The sequence below is a fragment of the Mesoplodon bidens genome, assembly GCF_964165515.1.
Source record: "Mesoplodon bidens genome assembly, chromosome: 2".
Taxonomy (NCBI): Eukaryota; Metazoa; Chordata; class Mammalia; order Artiodactyla; family Ziphiidae; genus Mesoplodon; species Mesoplodon bidens.
In genome coordinates, this window is record NC_138177.1 from 78,744,986 (window position 1) to 78,763,395 (window position 18,410).

At 47.0% G+C, this 18,410-nt stretch overlaps 1 protein-coding gene across 1 annotated transcript; it reads left to right on the forward strand.

Annotated features, from left to right (window-relative positions):
* The first annotated feature begins 202 nt into the window (after window positions 1-202).
* Window positions 203-15,722, forward strand: GJA5 (gap junction protein alpha 5). Its single transcript, XM_081224548.1, has 2 exons — window positions 203-286; window positions 12,586-15,722. The coding sequence occupies exon 2, from the start codon at window positions 12,618-12,620 to the stop codon at window positions 13,692-13,694; it is 1,077 nt and encodes a 358-aa protein (XP_081080674.1). The 5' UTR covers window positions 203-286; window positions 12,586-12,617; the 3' UTR covers window positions 13,695-15,722.
* Window positions 15,723-18,410: the final 2,688 nt, after the last annotated feature.

An 18,410-nucleotide genomic window follows, 5' to 3' on the forward strand; every position in this document is an offset into this window, starting at 1 on the left:
TAGTGAGGAGAGGCTGCAAGGAGGTAGAGAGGAGAAAACTTTTTAAATGAGCAAAGATTCTAGGAGCACAAGAGAGAGAGGGGAGGGAGGGATCTCGAGGGGGAAGGGGGAGGAGAGAGAAAGAGTAGGAAGAAGTGGGCGGAGGGAGGGTGACAGATAGCGATTAAAAAGAGGGTGGGAGAGGAACGACCGACAGGCTGGAGAGCAAGGAAGAGTTGGCAGCGGGGTGAGGCGGCCAGAGAACCAAGAAGCCAACTGGAATTCCAGACAGGAGGAAAAGAGGAAGGTAAGGGGGAACTTGAATTTTAAGAGATAAAACTACCAGTTGATGAGAGAGAGGCAGAGAGAGAGCCTTGAATCTCCAGCTTTGTTGCTGGATCACAACAAAGCTCTCTCTCTGCACCTGTGGGTTTCCTCCCTACCCCTCTCACCAGTCCCTGTGATGGTGAGCTTTGGGTATATTAAAGAGAACAGCTTATGAAGCAGCAGATAAATCACTTACTCAATTTAGAAGGAGCTGTAGAAATGCAAGTGGAGGGCCTTTGCCGTCCATCTACCTCTCACAGATGCGCCGTGCTCCAGCGGCATCTTACAGGCAGGACACCAGGTCGTTTCCAGGCACTTTTGTGAAGATTGGCATTGGCCCTTTAAAAACCCAAGCCATCGCTGTTTTACCATGCTTCCTCTAGGCTTGGAATTCCTTTTGAAATGCTTTCCACAGCATCTAGGAAAGTGTTTTGATTTTTTTCCCCCTAGGGCATGTTGGATGGTTTAAAAATATTCCCTGCTTAGTTTCCTGCGGAGTATCATGTCCCCGCTGTCCATTGTGAGCAATCTGGTCACTTGCTGTTGGAGGAAAGAGGCTGGTGAGACCCGGAGAGGAAGCCGGGGAGAGGTGGCCACCGGAAGGTCTCCTTTCCTCCTGGGCGCAGGGCAGGAAGGTTCCTGACAGCCCCTTGATCTCCCTTCCGAGCATGTGGTAAAGGAGCCCGGACTCAGGGCCCAAGAGACCTGGGCTCTGGTGCACTGAGGGGCTGTGTGACCTTGGGCCAGACAGTTCCCCCTTCTGGGCCTCAGTTTCCTCATATATAAAATGAAAGGTTTGAAGTAGCAGGATCCCTCTTGTTCCCTTCAGCAGTAACACTGTCCAAGGCTGAGATTCCTTAGCTCAAATGCACCTCAGAGCCACTACAAAAGGGAAGGCTGACACAGGAGTTTACATCCTTACTGTGCCTTTGTTCAGTTTTTCCTTCGTCCCCCCTCTCAGTATCCTGTCATGATGGAGGAGTTCTTGGTTCTGACTCGTCAGCATCCCACTGGGCTGTCTCCTGAGCACAGCTCTGGCACACCGGGCCCGACTGGCCTAAGAGAAGGAAGGGCAGTGTGGGGAGCACTGGGCAGGGGGTCGGGAGGCCTGGGAGGAGGCCAGTGACACTGAACAGAGAAGAGACCAAGGCCACCCCCATTTGCCTGGGGTGGTGGCTTCATAGCTGGGGACACAAGCTGGTCTTTAGAAGCATCCTAGCCTAACTTTCACATCATCAGGCCAAGTGGTCGCCATCTCTTCCACCCACTAACCCTGGAGTCACAGCCCAGCCCACACCCTGTTCTCGTGGGACAGCTCTCTCCACCCTCCGGCCAGGTTCCCCGCGGTGGCATTGCTGTCCGGAGCCTTCTCCTCTCGCTGATCCTCCAAGCCTTTTCCTCACTTAGCAGCTGTAGAGCAGCTCCAGTGACCACTGGGCATATGGCAGGCAGTACCAGGACGTGTGTTTCCTGGCTTCCAAACTTGGCACCCTCAGGGCATCCCCTCCCCCAGACGCGTGAAGTTCAGAGAGCCATGGCAGTAACACAACTGTGTTGCCCAGCTTGGCCGCTGGCTTGGAACCCCAGAGATGTTCTTGCTGGGCTGTTGAGACTGGTTATTGTTCTTGTCTCCTAACTGCCTCACTCCTGTCCCCCTGCCAGGTACTGGTCTAAAGTCCTAGGCCATTAGAACTGGAAGAAGTCTCCTAGATTGCCAGTCAACTTCTTCTTTGACAAATAAGGAAAACAAGGCCTAGAAAAGGCAAGTGACTTGTTGGAGACGACACAGTGAGTCAGGCAGGGCCAGTTCAGTTGAGAGTACATCCTGCTCTGTTCACTCACACCTAGGGCTCTTCTGCCTTCCATCCTTGGCTGTGTTTTCTGAGCCTCCATTTCTCCCCAAACCTCCCTGCTTCTTGCATGGAAGCATCTCTGTAATCCTGCTTCCTGGCAGGGACACCACCTGCCCACCTACTCCTCCTCATCTCCTCCAGCTGGTGGGGGGCACATGCAGTGGAGAGTCCTGGGCTCTCACAGCCAGCCAGCCTACCACAGGGCAGCCTGGCCTCTTGGGTCCTGGCTGATCCCCGCTCTGGGCCCAGCCAGTTAACACAGGGCAGGGAGCCTGTCTGTGTGGATCAATCAGGACAGGAACTAGAAGACCTGCAGTCCTTAGGGCCAGGGAGACCCAAGGCCCAGGCTCTGCCTTCTGTCCCAGGAAAGAACTCCCCCACCGGGGAGTCCAGCAACTCTCTGTATGAACTGGCTCCACTCTGGGCTCCAGGATTGAACTGACTGAAGGGGAGAGTTGTGCACTTTCCCAGGAAAGCTTCAGTTCTCCTAGGAAGGAAGGTGACTTCCTTTCTACAGTCAGAAGCTGCTGACTCCTGGCAAATGACCACTTGATGCCACTTTGTGAATCAATTGTTTCTGACATTTTAGCAAATCATGGGGAAGAAATATTCAGCCTTCAATAATCCACTCACCTTCATAAGGAAAGGGAGTCAGGAGGTCTCAGAATCAGAGGTATTGAAATAACACAGAGGGATCTTAGAGTTTATCTGATTCAGGGGTAAGGCAGAAGGAAGGGCCTAGGCATTTGGAATCACATTTGGGTTAGAATTTCAGCTGTGTAAACCTTGGGAAAATTATTTAACGTCTCCGATCCTCAGTTTCTTCATCTGTCAAAGAGGTTAATAATAAATAATTTCCTTGTAAGGTTTTATGAAGATTAAATAAAATAATGTATTTTAAATGGCTACCACATAATAAGTACTCAATGAAAAACAGAACAATAGAGTGGAGTCCAGGTCACCTGGTGCTCAGTCCAAGTCTCTTTGAATTGAGACTCATTTGATGCAAAGGCCTTTCCACAGTGAAGGCTCACCATGACATGAAATTCTGAGAAGGTACTGCTTGGTTTTTGTGACCACAGATTTTTTTTCTGGGTCGACTTTTGCTGACCTCTAAGTTGGGAGTCAGAATATCTGGATTCACCTCTTGGCTTTGCCACTAATTTGCCATACCATCGCAATGGGGAAGTCACAAACTCCCCAGATGTTCTAACTTAGAGCTGGAAAGGCCTTAGGAACCATCCAGCTCAACCACTTAGTTTTACCCATGAGTGAACTCAGGCTCAGGGAGGGGGAATGTCTTGACTAGAGTCACAAAGAAATAGCTGGAACCAGAAAGAGCCTCTCTTCTGAGGCTCTTGTCCACAGAGGACTTAGAGAATCTTAATCCAACCTGGCATCTTCATGATTCAGGACTTCAGGAGAGGGCAGGTGTGTTTAGGGGTCAGGACGCCTCTTCTCCTCAGATCACAGAGTAGACAACCTCCTATTTCTCTTTCAAGTAGAACTGAGCCAGCTTCAAACCTACACATGTGAACATGCCTTTGGATTGGTGATCAGCTCCTCAGAAAGAGGGAATTATATGAAGCACATATTTTATAATATGGACTCATGTGGAGTCCATCTCCAGGCCCCAAAGCTCGAGTTAAAGAAAAGTTCAGGGGCAGGCTCGACCAATTACGAGAACACAAGGGACCTGATTGGAGTGACTCTACACATCCCTTCCTCTCCACCCCGCCTCTCTTCTTTCCACCTAGTGAAATAACTGATTTAGAATTAAATTAATATCCTTACCGTTGCCCATGTTTTCCCCACCTCTGATAGTCACCCTCCCCCACTTGGTGGCACATAGGGCGTCCTTGCTGTGTCCCTCTAACCAGCCTGCTGCATGTCAAATGCTGCCTCAAGTTGACTAGTTGGGTCATGTTTGAGAGGAGTTTTTACTGGAAATGGCAGAAAAGAAAACAAGGAACTAACATTATTGAGTGTCTACTATGTGCCAATTACTGTTCTAGATGTTTCCACTTACTCACACATTGTTCAATCCCCATGAGTAAACATTCCCCTTTTTTCAGAAGTAGAGGAAACTGAGAGGTTATGTTACTTGCCTGAGGTCACACAACTAGAGGGTGATGGAAACAAGGTTCGATTCCCACTCTTCCTGGGAACCACAAGTCCCACCACCTAACTCTTTCTGTTCCTATTGCTCTTGTTATGATCTGACATCAATGGAACACCAGAGCCTGCTGTCTGGCCAGCCAAGAACCCGGCAGTCGACACTGCCGCAGCCAAGAACACTTACTGGCTAAAAAAGGAAATAACTTTCTATATGTGAATTCTGGCCAAATGGTGGCAGATGCTGAAGAGTCTGGGAATCCTGACCACTCTGGGCTGAAGGCCTCCATGTGATCATCAATTCTAGGAACAGCATATGCAAGGGATGGCCAATCCACAAGCCAGAGGCTAAAAGGAAAAACCCTGGGCCTCTTACGGGAAAAGATCTGCTTGGGGAGTTAAGACACTGGAGCTCTGGTCACAGGTTTGTCACCAGCTGTCAGTCCTATCAGTCCCAGGGCCTCTTTGCTTTTCTTTCCCTTTAAGAGACACAGAGAGAGAGGCAGGAGCCAGGCAGACCAGGTTCAAGTCCCTGATGCAGCATTTGCTACTTGTGTGACTCTGTACAAGTTACTTAAATTCTGAGTCTCAGTTTTCTCGGCTGTAAAATGGAATAATACTGCTTTCCTAGCAGGGCTGAAGTAATGGTTAGAAAGTAATGTTAATGTCATGTAAGGGCTAGAAAGTATAGTTGTAAAATGCTTCACACACGGAAAACACTCAACTTAGTGATATCTGTTATTATGATTACTTAACTTCCCTGGACCCTTGTCTTCATCTTGTGTAGAGATAAGGGGTTGAATTCGCTTGATCCCTAGATTCCTTTTAGCTCTACTGTACTATGAATCAATGACAAGATGTTGGAAATAATAAAGCATTTCATAAATATAATTTTCGTTCATAACTGCATAGGTATTAATCAACCTCTTCTGGTAATCAATAAAGACCTCCTGATATTTCATTGTAATTGAATATCTCCATTTGCCAGCCCCTCCCATCCATTCCTTGTAAATATGTCTTCTTCTAACTTTTTAAGAAGAAAATGACTTATCCTAGCATAATTCTCTTTCTCTACTTTGCCTGCTCCCTCCTACCTCCTTGGCTTTGAAACAACTGCCGGCCAGCAGGATCTCTGAGTGGACTACTCTGTCCTTGCCAAAATCAAATAATTAAGTTTAAAGAGGTTAATTATCTGCCCTTGGCTGGAGTAGCAGGAAAACTAAAGTGATAGTTAATCTCCTCCATCTGTCTCATTTTCCCTCTCTCTCATCTCTAGCTCCCTCTCCCCTCTCTAGTGGTCAAGGTTCAGGGGTGCAGGCCCCCTCTGGACTTCTCATTCTGAGAAAGTTGCCCACACTGCCCAACTCAGTAGCTGTAGGTATATCATACATCTATCTGGTTGAAGTAGCTACCCCAAACCTAAATCAGGAAAGAATGAAAATTCTAAATGTACGAATTACCCTTAACCATGCACAAATCAACTCCCTATTCTAATAGTTATCTCACAAATATCCCTGTGGCAGTTATCTTATGAAAAAGAGGCCAGCCTTTGATGAGTAAGGATTTTCAAAGAAAGGAACTTAAGGCGATTTAGATAGAATCTAGTACAGTTCTTAAGGCAGGGGCATCACTGTCAGAAAAGACAACTGCTGGCTTTGGTGCCAACGTCACCGCTTACTAGCAAGTCATCCTCAAGTGATTTTGCTCAAAACACCCTCTCTGAGCCTTGTAAGAAGGGGACCGGGCCAGTCCCTAGTTCCTCCAATTATTGTGAGAATCAAATGAGAATATATATATCAAGAAACTTGCAGAGTGTCTGGCACATAGAAGGGTCTCATTAAGTGTTAGGTTTTATTATAATTATTGTTATTATCACCTAGATTCAAATTCTCTTTTTGTGTAACTCTGGGTAAACTAGCAAATGAAGCTGAGAATCTCGAAGGATAATAAAGATGAATGAGGTAGCTGAGGATCAAGACCACTCTCTCATGTAATCCGCCCTACATATCCATTTTAGGGAGAAACTACTGGGGTGAGGGAAAATTAGAAAAATGTACATTAATGAATAAGCTCCAAAAGAGTTCCAAGATGATGGTTATAGTTGGCACTTCACTTTATAAAGCCACCTTTGATGTCTGGTGTAGCATTGGGGTTCATAAACACTTTCTGAACTGAGCTGCACTGACATGATACTATGTCTAAGGCATCCTTTGAGTGAGGCCCTATGGGTCCTTTTACAACAGAATTCTCTTCATTGGGAAGTAAGTCAACCCTGCCCTTGCCGCATTCCACTGTATGGTGAGAGGAATTATAGCAGGGGCCCAGGGGATTGTTATTCTTACTGTGAATAACAATCTTTATTGAGAACCAGAGGTCTGTTAGATACTATCCAGTACATGTGTCATTGTCCAGAATTAGACGCAGCCTCTGCAGAGTGGTCTTAAAGTCTAATGTTGACAAACTTGGGTGAGTTTCCCAGTGATCTGTGGGGGAGGCAGAGAAAGAATAGTCCATGGTGACCAAGTCTCTGCTCTAGACACATTCAGTCCTGCTCAGCCAAGTGGAGGACTCTCTCATGGGCAGAAGGACGGCTCAGTGGCTTTTCTCTCCCTGGTGTCCTGGTCACCATAGTCATTGTGCAGATGTCCCTAGGCCAGCTTCCCAGGGAGGTGCCTCTAGTGGCATTAGGTGTTTTGAGTGACCTGAATGCTGTCATTCATCCACTGTTGTTTCTAAAAAGTACACGAATCAACCTATCAGGTGCAGGGCACGATATTAAACAATAAGGTGGAAGAGAGGGTAAGGTGATTCAGGGGGAGGATCCAGTGATAAATAGTTATGGGGCTTGTCTTCAAGGACTCAGGGTTGAGTTGGAGATAAAATACACAGTCCACAGAGCAAAAAATTCTCCTTAGGTGTGTGAAATCCCAGTGGTTTTACAATTTAACTCAAGGCCCAGCTGCTGACTTGGGGGGACACAGAAATTGTTGTCAAATAGTATATTGTAAGGGCTGTTATATTTGGCTTCAGAGGACAGAACTAGAATCAACAGAAGGAAGAGGATTTTCAAGGCATCCCCATGGTAGCTTCTTGCTCACTTGCAACATGCCTTCTTGAGCAGGAGAGATGGGGGTGCAGATTCAGCTGTGTGCTGGGTGGCGCACCTGTCACCTGCAGCCTGCCTAGCTTATGCTGCAGCCACTACTAAAGGACTGCAACGAGCAGGGTGACTACCGAGTGCAGTGCCTTATGTCCCCACCCCATTTGGGGGCTTTGTCAGAGGTAATGCAATCTTACTGCTAGACCAAACTTTTTTTTTTCAATTATTAAGAAAGCCTTTATTATGCACCTAATGAGAAAGCCTAATGCAATAAGAATACAAAGCAGAAGACAGGCTTTTGACTTTGAGAAGTCTACTACCCATCTGAGGGAAAAAGCCGTTAAATCCTTGAGGGCAGGAGTCATGCCTGATCTGTTTATTAATCCAACAGATATCATTGCATGCCTAGTATTTGCCAGGCCTGGGACCCATGAGGTATTATTTCAGTACCCAGAACAGTAGTAGACACATAGTAGGGACTCAGAAAAAATACTTGCGGGTTGGCTGATAGACAAGAAGCTTTTGGAGAACAAGTGTAAGGCAGCATATAACCCAGTGTGGGAATGTATCCTGCCTGCTGGATGGTAATTTAGCATCTTCAGAGTTCGGAAGACATCAGAGGGATGAGAGCAATTTGAGAAGACGTCTCCATTTCCACCAAGATCTGTGGGGTCAGAAGAAGAGGTGCTGGCTATGAGTTCATGTTAATTTGGGTTGCTCTAAATTGGTTGTCTTTAAAAACATTGGCTGCCAAGGGCGGCAACAGTGCCAACATGAGGAGGAGCACTGGATTGGGAACGTAGACCCTGAATTTTTTTTCTAGCCATATAATACATGAAGTAAAGGAATAAAATGATTCATGCTCACTATGCACAAAAACCTTCCGTTGGCCCTTTCCCTCTTCTCCAGGTGTAATGTTACTATTACCAAAGATGTTCCCTAAAGACTTCTCCAAAATTTTTGCTTTGTCCCAGGACGTGACACATTAAAAGAGGATGTGGAAGGTCTTGGAGTAAGGAATGTTCAGAGTTGGGATGTTCTTGTCCAGGTTCTAGGGACCATCTCTCTTTGCCTTGGGGACTTCAGAACTTGCATCAGTTGCAAAGGGCTGTAGAATTGAATTACCCAGGGCTCTATGGAGGGTCCAGGCCCCACCCTGAACCAGAGTCAACCTGCCTTACATTCCCATAGCCCCCTGTGTCTCCCTAATGTCAACACACATCGTGCTTTATTGCAATTATGTGTTTGTTCTCTCTCCTTAATTAAGGGAAATAAAGGCAGTTAAGCTCAGTAAAGGCAGGGACTCCTTGCTTGTCTTTTTAACTGCTGCACCTTCAGTGCCATCATCACTGCAGGATACCTGGTAACTGGTAACCACTCAACAAACTTATTAAATGAATGAACGAAAGGGAAGGACATCGTAGGCAGAGGCAACACGGGGAGCCAAGATAAAGAGGTGAGAAACTGTGGGCCGTGAATATACGTGTGGGGAGTTGTGTAGCTTAAGTACTGAGTATGTGAGGGGAACAGCAGAAATAGATGGGATGAGGCTGTGCTGTGGAGGGTCTCAAGTGCAAGTTAAATTGTTTGGACTTTATAAGCAGTAGGAAGCCAGTGAAGGTCACAGATAAAGCAGTGGGGTATACTACCATTTTTATTTGACAGAATTTATTCATGGCACGGGCAGCTGCCTTTGCCCCTCCTAACACACTTCCTGCCAAGAAATGGATAATAATCTACAAAGCTTTTTATGTGCTGTACACCCAGAAAACTCAACGAGTGTCTAATCTACAAGTTTCTTTGGCTGAGGTTGTCGGGGGCCCAAAGGGACCCAGAGGTGTTGGGAAACTGACTTCAGCCGGGGACCTTTCATAGTATAAGCTGAGCAGCTGGTACATGATAGCAATGTTAAGTTTCTCTGACCTTGTTTGAGTCATCCAGGATGTCGCAAACGAGAGGTTTTTCACCCTATATACTGCTGCCAGGGCCCACGGGGTCTGCCCTAGCCCACACCTCCCCAGCTGGTTAGTTTCTCTTGTTCTCTCCTGATGAGGCATCCTAAGACTGTCTTTCTGATATTCTGCAATGTTCCTTTCTTGTACCTGTGTTTTACTTCTTCCAGGTGGGACTCCTTGGACTACAAGTGAGGCAGTCAGCAGGCAAGCCACTTGGCAGACTAGACCAAAGCATCACATTCTTTGCCTTGAACTATTTTTATATTTCCTTGGGGACTTGCAAGGAATGAGTGACAGAGTCAGAAGATCAAGGGAAAAATCTTCAGGGATTGAGCAGAGTTTGGAAAACTTGCCCCAAATCCTGGAAGAATATAACATTTGTTTCTCTCTTTCTTTTTGTTTCTTTTTGATTGCCATTTCTCTTTCCCTCTGGCTTTCTCCCCTTCTTCTCTTCCATCTGTTTCTCTCTTCTTGGTAATGCACATCTCTCTACCTTCCACTTTCTCCTATTCTTGTCCTTCCCCCCCCCACTTTCCTTGCTAGTAATGGCTGCCTTTTATTCAGTTCTTATATGCTGAGCACTGTGCTAAGTGCTTTTTATATATCACCTCATAATACTCTATGAGCTAAATAATAGTATATCCACTTCACAAGTGAGGAAATTGAGACAAAGATCCAGTAACTTCTCCAAGCTCAGCAGATATTCACAGGGATTTGAACTCAATTTAGCTAACCCCCAAATTAACTTCCCTTAACTGTTACAGGGTCTCTTTTTTCCCATTTCCAACTCCCCCTTGTCTTTTCCCTCTTTTTGCTCCTCCTCTCTCCCCTTCTCTCCCTCCCTTCTCTCTGACACTTGCCACATCCTGGCCTTCACATGTGTGCTGATGACCCTGAAGGTGCTGAACACTGTACACGTGCCCAGAAGGGATCACAGACCATTCAGACTCTTATCTAATCAGCCATTTTCCTTTTGGACTAACACTCCACAATTTTCCACTTTTGGAGGCGATGGAGGGGGCCCTTCATCATGTGAGGAAAAGGGCAAATGTCTGATCACAAACCAGAGGAAAGGGCTCAAGACTTGGAAGGGTCTTTGATATGGAAGGGAACAGAGATAAGGCCCTTTCCGCATACTCACGGACTCTCTCATTCCCAGGGACTCTGGGTACTCTCAGGGTTGGGGAGTGGAGGGCTGGGAGAAGACAGAGCCGGGAGGCTGGTCTCTGTCAAGGTATCATGTCAGAAGCCAAAGCCTGGACCGTGAAATATGGAACCTCGCCCTGTCCCTCCTCATATGCATAAGGATAGGAACCGGGATAGGATAGGAATCAGGGGCATACTGGCAGCAAAGTTGTGAATGTTAAAGTTTGAACTTGACAACCTCTAAGGTCCCATCAGAATCCGAGGTTTTAAGATTCCAAGAAGAGAATTTTTACCTTCAATTCCCCCCCCCTTTTTTTGGTCATTCTGTTGATTAGGACTGGTTGATTAAAGGCTTAAGCCATAAGGACATTTATTGTTCATCAAGTAAGAATTCTGGAGGTAGAAGTTTCAAGAGTTGATTCAGAAGCCTCAGGGCACTGGTTGGCATTTCTGAGATTCTCTGGGAGGCTTCAGGCATCTTGACAAACACAAACTGTCCTCAGGCAGGAAGTCCTGGGGGTGAAGAGGACTTCAAGCGAGGCTCTATTTACTGGGGGATGGAAAAACATTTTCTAGAGTACTTCTTCCACATCAGACTCTCCCACCTCACAGACCAGAACTAACTGCAGTGGAGGCTGAGAAAGTGATAGCTGGCCTTCTCACCTGCTTATGGGACACAGCAAGAAACAGGGGATTGGTTTGCCACCGGGTAGAAAACACCAGTGCCTGCCACCCCCTCCTTCATTCACTCAACTAAGATTTACTAAGTACCCACTCTGGGCCGGGTGATGATGGTACAGAGGACAAGAGAATTCCTGTTCTCAAGGAGCTCCTACTGGAAGAACACAGACAGGCAGAGGATCACAAAACAAGATGGCAAGGGCTAGGAGAGGACTGAGTGTCCCCAGGGCCACCACAGAGCTGAAGATGCTCAGCTTGAGGAAGCAGGGAGGGCTGGGAAAGCAATGACTGGGTTAAGTTTTGAAGGGTAAATAGGATTCAGATAGGGGTGAGGGAGCATGTAGGAGGTGGCTGAGAGGAGAACATTTGGGAACCTTCCAGGACTTGGCATGCTGGACACGACAAAGGCAACTGAAGGGGATAGGCAGGAAATGAGGCTGAAGAAGCATGCCAGGACCTGATGAGGGAAGGTTCTGTGTGGGACTTAAAGGTTTGGGGCATTTATTCTGGATGTGTGGGTGAGCAGGTCTGTGTGTGGGAACCTTCTGTCTGCAGAAAGACAAGCTGAGCTATACAGCTGGAATGGCTGCACTGCAGTGAAGTGTAGATCAGCACTGCCAGCTGCTAACCAGCTGGGGGAACCTGTGAAAACTTTGAATGTTTTTGTTTGCCACCTCCTGATAGAGTTGGCCCATGCTGGATGGCTCTGATTGTTATTGAAATAGAAACAGAAACAGAAAATGCTTCCTAAGGGGCCACATTTGCCTCTCCCACCCTCACCGTTTTCTCTTCCACCTAGTTCTGGCCTCTGGAGTCAGAAAAATATATATATATATTTTCCACCTGACAGCAGCTCAAACACATGGAACACGTGAATTACGATTTTCAGCATATCACATACCTCATCTCATTTAACCCTCAAAGTCCTTTGGTGTAGCTATTCCCATTTTACAGACAAGGAAACAGACTCAGTGAGGTAAATGTCCAGAGTCACATTTGCAGGCTCCTGTCCTGTGTTCTTTCCACTACTCCAGTGTTTCTCGGGTGAGGTCCTTGGACTGCCTGCATCAGAATAACCTAGGCTGCTTGCTGCAAATCCAGATTCTTGGGGGCCATCCCAGACCTCCTGGAGTAGAATCTCTGGAGGTAACAGCACAGAATCCACATTATAACACACATCTCAGGTGATTTCTAGATCCATTAAAGCGTGGGAATCATGCTCCAATCTTGCTATCATGACTACTTTGAGTCTTTCATTTTTGCTGCGGGTGGGGGAGGAGGAAGAGAGCTTTTTAGGTGAATCTGACTTCGAAGCTGCACTCTCTTAAGGAACGCATTGGTATGGGTCAGTGGAATCACAGAGCATGATTGGACCTTCCAGATGTTTGCAGAAAGCATCCCTCTGTTTTTCTCTCTGTCCCATTTGCAGGAGTCTTGGTGTCTGTCTTCTGCTGAGCCAAGATGGGTGACTGGAGCTTCCTGGGAGAGTTCCTGGAGGAAACACACAAGCATTCCACGGTGATCGGTAAGGTCTGGCTTACCGTCCTCTTCATATTCCGCATGCTGGTGCTGGGCACGGCTGCCGAGTCCTCCTGGGGGGACGAGCAGGCTGATTTCCAGTGTGATACGATTCAGCCTGGTTGCGAGAACGTCTGCTATGACCAAGCCTTCCCCATCTCCCACATTCGCTATTGGGTGCTGCAGGTCATCTTCGTCTCCACACCCTCTCTAGTGTACTTGGGCCACGCCGTGCACACGGTGCGCATGCAGGAGAAACGGAAGCTAAGGGAGGGCGAGAGGGCCAAAGAGGTTCGGGGCGCTGCCTCTTACGAGTACCCAGTGGCCGAGAAGACAGAGCTATCCTGCTGGGAAGAAGTGAATGGAAGGATTCCCCTCCGGGGCAGTCTGCTCAACACTTACGTCTGCAGCATCCTGATCCGCACCACCATGGAGGTGGCCTTCATTGTGGGCCAGTACCTCCTCTATGGCATCTTCCTGGACACCCTGCATGTCTGCCGCAGGAGTCCCTGTCCCCATCCTGTCAACTGTTATGTGTCCCGGCCCACGGAGAAGAATGTCTTCATTGTCTTTATGCTGGCTGTGGCCGGACTGTCCCTTTTCCTCAGCCTTGCAGAACTGTACCATCTGGGCTGGAAAAAGATCAGACAGCGATTTGTCAAGTCACAGCAGGGCATGGATGAGTGCCAGCTTCCTGGTCCCTCTGCCCGCATAGTCCAGAGCTGCACACCACCCCCTGACTTCAATCAGTGCCTGGAGAATGGCCCTGGGGGGAAATTCTTCAATCCATTCAGTAACAAGATGGCCTCTCAGCAGAACACAGATAACCTGGCCACTGAGCAAGTGCGAGGCCAGGAGCAGATTCCTGGAGAGGGTTTCATTCATATCCGTTATGCCCAGAAGCCTGAGGTACCCAACGAAGGCTCCCCAGGTCACCGCCTCCCCCATGGCTACCAGAGTGACAAGCGCCGTCTCAGCAAGGCCAGCAGCAAGGCCAGGTCAGATGACCTATCAGTGTGACCCACCAGTGTGGCGGAACCAGGACAAGGTGGGAACAAAGGAGTCTCAGAGAGGGAAGGTGTGTCCCTTCTGACCCCATCTCTCTCATTCTCATCACTGCTCTACTCAGTTTGGGCCCTGGATCTCAATGGCATTGCTCATTTTTTCCAGAAGCTATGACCAGGTCTTTGTGGGTGCGGTAAGAGACATGGCTACCTACCCAGGCTCCTTCACCCTCCACTCAGAATGCTCAGTGAAGCCTTTCATATTACTCAGTGAATGGGATAGAGGAAGGGACGGGGACCATGGCAAATCTGACCTGGGAGGGACAGCCAGAGGTATAGGATGACTCTCTACATACAACCCACACACCAGATGGATTCTCTAAGCCCCTCTGGCGTCCTTGACCCAATCACCCTTCCTCCTGCAAAGAAGAGCCCAAAGTTCCCAGCCAGCAATGAGCATGAATCAAGGAACTTGCATTAGATGTGCTCTTGAATCTGTTGTCTCCTTGGACCATACCTTGGGGTGGTGGTCAGGTCGCCATGGGATGCCCTTGGCTGCCCCTCCCTCTACCCAGTCTTACTTAAAAAGAGGTCCTTAGAACTCGACCAGCAGCCTCAACTTTACAAGTGCATTGGTATGTACCTCTGGCAAATGTCTCACCTTGGTGATGTTGCAGCCTTTCCTTCTGCCAGGGTGTACAATGAGCCTGGGGAGGGGGGTGAAAAGCTCTCCTAGGGAGAGCACTGTGCACACTGACTCCGCTGGCATTCCTACCACCACGTATCAACCTGCAGCTCTTTTACAGTTCAACCTGATGCTAGAAACCATCCCTTCCAGTCCTCCCTTGGCTGTCCATCTAGTGCTCCCCTAAAAACCTTATTGACCAGAATGCCCAAGAAGCCATCGTCCTCTCTCACATTCTGACCAGATCACCAGCCATGGAGACCAGTGGAATTTCCCCAGGTCTTATTAAAACAAAGAGGGCATTGTGCTTCTCAGATTCCCCTTGGGAAAAAAAAATAATTCTGCTGTGAAGATAAAAATGAAAAAGGAGAGAAAATACTGGAAAACTATTTTTCCCTCCTGTTTGCTTCCCTTGCTGACTGCCAACTTAGAGTGCCAAGAGGAGGTGTGATGACAACTATGGAGGCCCCCATATCTCTCTTTCCCTGGAGGATTTAGCAGGGGCATGAAAGCAGAAAGGGAATCTCCAGCTCTCTTGGCAGGGCCCTTGTTTAAGAGCACAGAGATGCCTGTGTCTCCCCAGTGCTCCTAAAGAGACTGCCAAAAAAGCAGTGGGGACTACAGAAAAGCCCTGCCTTCCCAGGGACTGGCCAGGTTTCTCTCTTCAGTCCATCTGTAATAGGTGGTTGCCATTTTGGATGAAGGTGAAGGATGCTCAGAAGTGGATGCTGAAATTTATAGGGAAACAGTTACTTTTTAAGATGCATGTGTGTGTTTGTGTGTGTATGTATATGCTGATAAGCTGGGTGAAAGGGAGGGAAGTCCTGAAGTAAGGAAAGCATGCCTTAGAGACACTTGTGTCTTCCTGCCCTTTCCTCCAGATGCCTGGCAGAGGGGCTGAGCCTCACTGTTTTCAGTGTCATTAACCTAAATAGATAAGCATGAGAGGTCGGGACAGAGGAGGCTGAAGCCTCAGAAGGAGGCTCAGCCTCTGCCCCACCTGCCCATCTCTGGGCCCCTCTGCTGATACTTGGTTGTTATTGGTGGGTGGAGAGAAGGATGAGGGTAGAGGGGTGGAGGAAACTGACTGGGATGCCATTTAGGGAAGAATGACTGCTCATCCCAGATCCCTGGAGGGGACACCTTTTAATCTATTCTCTGGCACTGGCATTAAGACTCTCTCTCCAAAACAAAGCAAAAAAGACTCTCTTTCCTTCCATCTCTGAAGTGTGTTTGTTTTGTGAAATGAGTGTTCTTGGATTAGAAATTCTGTGAGATCAGTCCTGATGATGGGGCTTTCAGGAAGGAAAAAGGAGATAATATGTGTAGTTTGTCCTAATAAAGTCTGGCCCTACATTTATCTCTCCTCTGTGTCCCTTTCATGCTTTGACTACAAGAGAAGGATGGCAGACTTGGTGGGGGAGGGGAGCACTTGGAGCCAGTCATCAATCAGTATTGCAAAGAGCTTTGGAATCACACATGCCAGCGTGAAAATCCCAGCTGCTGATTTACAGCTGGACTCCAGCAATCTACTTAATCTCTGAAGCTTGGTTTTCTCATCTGTAAACTGAACCTAGTAATATCTACCTCATAGGTTGTTAAATGAGATACTATTTATAAAGAGTACAGCAGAGGGCCTGGAAAATAATAGTCTGTCATTAAATGGTTATTATTGTTATTATCGCCATTATTTTTGTTGCTATGTTGAATACATAGTATTTGAAAACCTGGGACGTTGAGGGATGGTTACAGAACTTACCTTTATGGAGCTCACAGTCTACCTAAGATGATCAACTAAACCACATAGAGGAAACAATTAGAATAGAATGAAATAGGAATTCATTGATTATCAATTCTAGGAAGTATAAGGCTCCAGGAAGTGATACATATGAAAATACTACATAGAAGAGGACAGACCTGACCTGAGCCTTAAAGAGTGGCTAAGGTTTTAGAGAACTGAAGACCTCAAGGATGACACTGTGAAATAGGTCTGGGTATCCCCATTTTACAGACATGGAAGCTGAGTTCCAGGAAGTTTCTCTGACAGTGGGAAGCTTCCCACTGGCTTCTTTGGGTGAAATATCATCTCTTTGGAAGAGTAAAAATGATTCTTGCTCCAAACAAAGGGTCCAGGGACCACTCAGTCCTTCACCAGCAAATGGGTGCCATTTCCTAGAGAAAGAAACAAAGGCTGGGAAAAAAAACAAATGGAAGTATTATCTGAACTACCAAGTGGTCTTGTCTATCAGGGCAGGAAAGCTCTTATAGGGACTTCCCTGGTGGTCCAGTGATTAAGAATCCATCTTGCAGGGGCTTCCCTGGTGGCGCAGTGGTTGAGAGTCCGCCTGCCGATGCAGGGAACACGGGTTCGTGCCCCGGGCCGGGAGGATCCCACATGCCCTGGGGCGGCTGGGCCCGTGAGCCATTGCCACTGAGCCTGTGCGTCCGGAACCTGTGCTCCGCAGCGGGAGAGGCCACAACAGTGAGAGGTCCGCGTACCGCAAAAAAAAAAAAAAAGAATCCATCTTGCAATGCAGGGAACTCCAGTTTGATCTCTGGTCAGGGAACTAAGATCCCACTTGCTGCAGAGCAACTAAGCCCACGTGCCACAACTACTGAGCCCACGCACCACAAGTAGAGAGAAGCCCACACACCACAATGAAGATCCAATGCAGCCAATAAATAAATAAGTATTAAAAAAAGAAAAAGAAAGCTCTTGTAAAGAGGGCTTGCAAAGAGGTCATAGAACACATCTTGTGACACCAGTGTTGAGATTCAAGGGTGCTCCTGACATCTGGTGTCTATCCAAGGGTAAGGTGCTCAGCCCAAATGTGCCTGAGCAGTCTAACTGGAAAAAGCACCTGGGATCCATTTTTCTTCCTAGAAAAGAAGTAGAGAATCTCATGGTTTTATAAACATAGCTATTAACATTTGACAGTTTGTGTAACACTGAGACTGCAAAAGCCAAGGGACTTATTTTATAGTGAGTAAGATTTCAACCTCATGTATCCACTCTCTTTTATTTCCTTTCCCTCTCTAAAGGTTCACCACTAAAGAGGTAAGCTGAGTACTAATCTAATGAACACACTTTGGGTTGTAGGCTCCTACAGGCCCCTTTCCTTAATTTCCTTCCTCCAGTGCCAGATAAGACCAGAATTTCTACCACTAGTGTTTCATCCCTATGGCTGAAGTGTTTAAGTGGGTAATGCTAATAACACTACTGTGAAGAATCATATTATGAATGAGTTTTCAGATTTCTTCTTAATAGCAAATTTTGATAGCAGAGGGAAAAACAAAAGAACAAGGGCACCAGGTACTTGGCAGGTGTCTTGAAGGATTGCTTTCATGATGTAGAAATGAATAAAACAGCAAGACTAAAGAGGGGAGCCAAAGATAAGCTGCCCACTTCCCAGTCCCTGGTAGATCCTGGAAGCCCCTGAATTTAATTAAGTCCATGATTTGGTCCTTATTATCCATGTATTGGACAAACAAATTTACAAGTGACAGCTACGTAAATAGAACGCGATCGATAGTTTATCCCCATTGGTCACCTGATGGTCAGCAGAGATGGGTATGGTCTATAGTTTTTTATTGTCATTTCAATTGGAAAAGAGAAAAACTTGCATTCAACAAATATTTATTGAGCACCTACTTTGAAGTGGCACTCTGTTGGGGTTTAGGAATACAATTTTATAAAACAGATATGGTTCCCTCCTTTTGGAGCTTATAGCCTAGTGGGGAAGACTCCCTCCCACAAGTAAATGAACAAAATAATTACAAATTGTGATAAGTGCCTAGAAAGAAACAGACTGGGGGGCAGGGTAGCTAACAAAGGTGGAGGGAGAGACCTTCTTCATTTAGGATGGGCGGAAAGACCTTTCTGAGGAGGTCATTAGAAGCTGAAATCTGACAGCTGAGAAGAAGCCAGCTACTGATGAGTAGGAGAAGAAACCAGGTAGGGGAACCCAAATTCCTTCCAGGAAACTGCAGAATCCAGCTGTCCCTGACCTCAATCTGGTCCAACATTTTTGAAAGACATAATTCAAA

Excerpts from the sequence above, each read along its gene's own strand:
- GJA5 (XM_081224548.1), top strand. The coding sequence starts at position 12,618 with ATGGGTGACTGGAGCTTCCTGGGAGAGTTCCTGGAGGAAACACACAAG.